General features: G+C 59.7%; 1 protein-coding gene across 1 annotated transcript in view; it reads left to right on the forward strand.

Moving 5' to 3' along the window:
* Positions 1 to 1,993, forward strand: part of MYOM2 (myomesin 2) — a 59,229-nt gene that overhangs the window by 11,167 nt on the left and 46,069 nt on the right. Inside the window, exons 6-8 of the mRNA XM_010835274.1 lie at positions 698 to 786; positions 873 to 923; positions 1,625 to 1,789. Of these exons, the coding sequence (XP_010833576.1) occupies positions 698 to 786; positions 873 to 923; positions 1,625 to 1,789 (305 nt within the window). The remainder of the gene's footprint in view (positions 1 to 697; positions 787 to 872; positions 924 to 1,624; positions 1,790 to 1,993) is intronic.

Raw genomic sequence — 1,993 nt, forward strand, 5'->3', positions numbered from 1 at the left:
GGGGAAGCTGGTGGGAAGACAGTGCAGATCCAGAAAATAAGCTTCAACTTGTGTGAGATAGACGTGGGGTGAGGAGCCCCTCCCCGATAAACTGGGGTCTGTGGTGCCCGGGTCACTGTCCTTCCTGGGGCTGAGCACACGTTCCCGTGATTCTTCGGACCCCAAGGCCTCGGGCAGGTCCAGTTCAGGCACCCTGGTTACACCCGCCAGTGGGTGCTTGGGGTCTGCACAGGGGCCCCGTGATTCTTCGGACCCCAAGGCCTCGGGCAGGTCCAGTTCAGGCACCCTGGTTACACCCGCCAGTGGGTGCTTGGGGTCTGCACAGGGGCCCCTGGTGGGGAGGGAGTAGGGGTGATTCTCCCGGAGGCTGAGGCCATTGGAGCTGCCCCATGACAAGACAAAACCACGGACGCAGCAGGTAGGAAAACAGAACCAGAGGGAACACAGGCTCCTCCTCGAGGGTGAAACTCGGGGTTTTAGGAAGGGCCAGTACATATTTTTGCCTGCAAAGCCAAGGCATAGTGTGTGTAATTAATACCTCATTCCGAGGACAAGCTGGCATTGTTCTTAAACAAATTGCTCAAGGACGAGGGATCCAGGTCACCCGAGCCGCTTTCGAGGAAGGCTGTGCTTGCATCCGGGGCCGAGCAGGGCGGTCCCAGGGCACCGTCAGGACTGTGTCTGGCTTTTCCCCCAGGGCCGACTTTGACGACACCGCAACCTACTCGGCGGTGGCCACGAACGTGCATGGGCAGGTGTCCACCAATGCGGCAGTGGTGGTGAGAAGTGAGTGTGCCCTCGGGGTGGGTGGGGGCTGCTCCCGCCTTCTCTCCCCTTTCTTCACCCGCCGTGACCGCCCGGCTGTCTTGCAGGGTTCCGGGGTGACGAGGAGCCGTTCCATTCGGTGGGGCTCCCGATTGGATGTAAGTTGATTATTTTCCTGTTTGTGCAGAAAAATGTGTCCAAATATTTTCTAAGCATCAGATGTTTTCTAAAACCATGTTGCAAAAGGCCCTTTTTCTCGGCTGGTGTCCGTATGCTGACAGTTGCTGCAAGGACTCGGGGCTCAGGGTGCTACGACTTGATGGGAGCCACACGTCTTGGGGCTGGTGCAGGGTTTAGACCCCTTATTCTTACACAGTGCTCAGAGCACACACGCCCTGCACACTCTGATTCTCCCTCCTCTTTGGCACAAATGTCCAGATGTGACTCCACGCTGGTTTTCTGGTTCTTCAGAGGTGGCTGAGTCCACGCAGGCATCGTAATGAACATCACACATGGGCTTGAACATCAGACTCTTCCTTCCCCTGGTGCTGGAAGGCTGGAGGTCCCAGGTCGAGGTGCCCACCGAGTGGGTGAGGGATGCTGCATCCTCTCTGAGAGGAGAGAGGGCTCTGGTCTTGTCCTCTTCTTATGAGGGCATGGATCCTGTCCGAGGCCCCACCCTCATGACCTGATCACCCACAGACCCCCAATATCGTCACACAGGAGCTCCCCCACATGAGACCTGGGGGACACAGACGTTCCGTCCACGGCTGTCTGTTAGAGGCAGAGGGCACAGGGGTGGTGGGGGACCCGCTCTACCTGCTGGCCTGGCTGTGACCGTGCCCGCTGCTCTGTGCAGTGCCCCTGTCGTCCGTGATCCCGTACACGCACTTTGACGTCCAGTTCATTGAGAAATTCGGAGTCACCTTCCGGCGGGAGGGCGAGACCCTGACTCTCAAGTGCACACTGCTGGTGACGCCAGACCTGAAGCGCGTGCAGCCCAGGGCCGAGTGGTACCGAGACGGTGAGTGGCCGTGGGCTCTTCCTGGGCCTCGCGGGTGGACGTGAGCTCCGAACCTGCCGCTGACATGGCGCTGTCTCCGCCTCCATGACAGCTGTAGGGGGCAGAGCGGGCGAGCCTGGGCGGAGCCTGGGCCTGCCGTGACCTTGACCTTCCCCGGAATGCGGTTCACGGGCCTGGAAGAGATGAGGCATCAGAGCTGTTCTC

This window comes from Bison bison, unplaced genomic scaffold (assembly GCF_000754665.1).
Source record: "Bison bison bison isolate TAMUID 2011002044 unplaced genomic scaffold, Bison_UMD1.0 scf7180017864040, whole genome shotgun sequence".
NCBI lineage: Eukaryota > Metazoa > Chordata > Mammalia > Artiodactyla > Bovidae > Bison > Bison bison.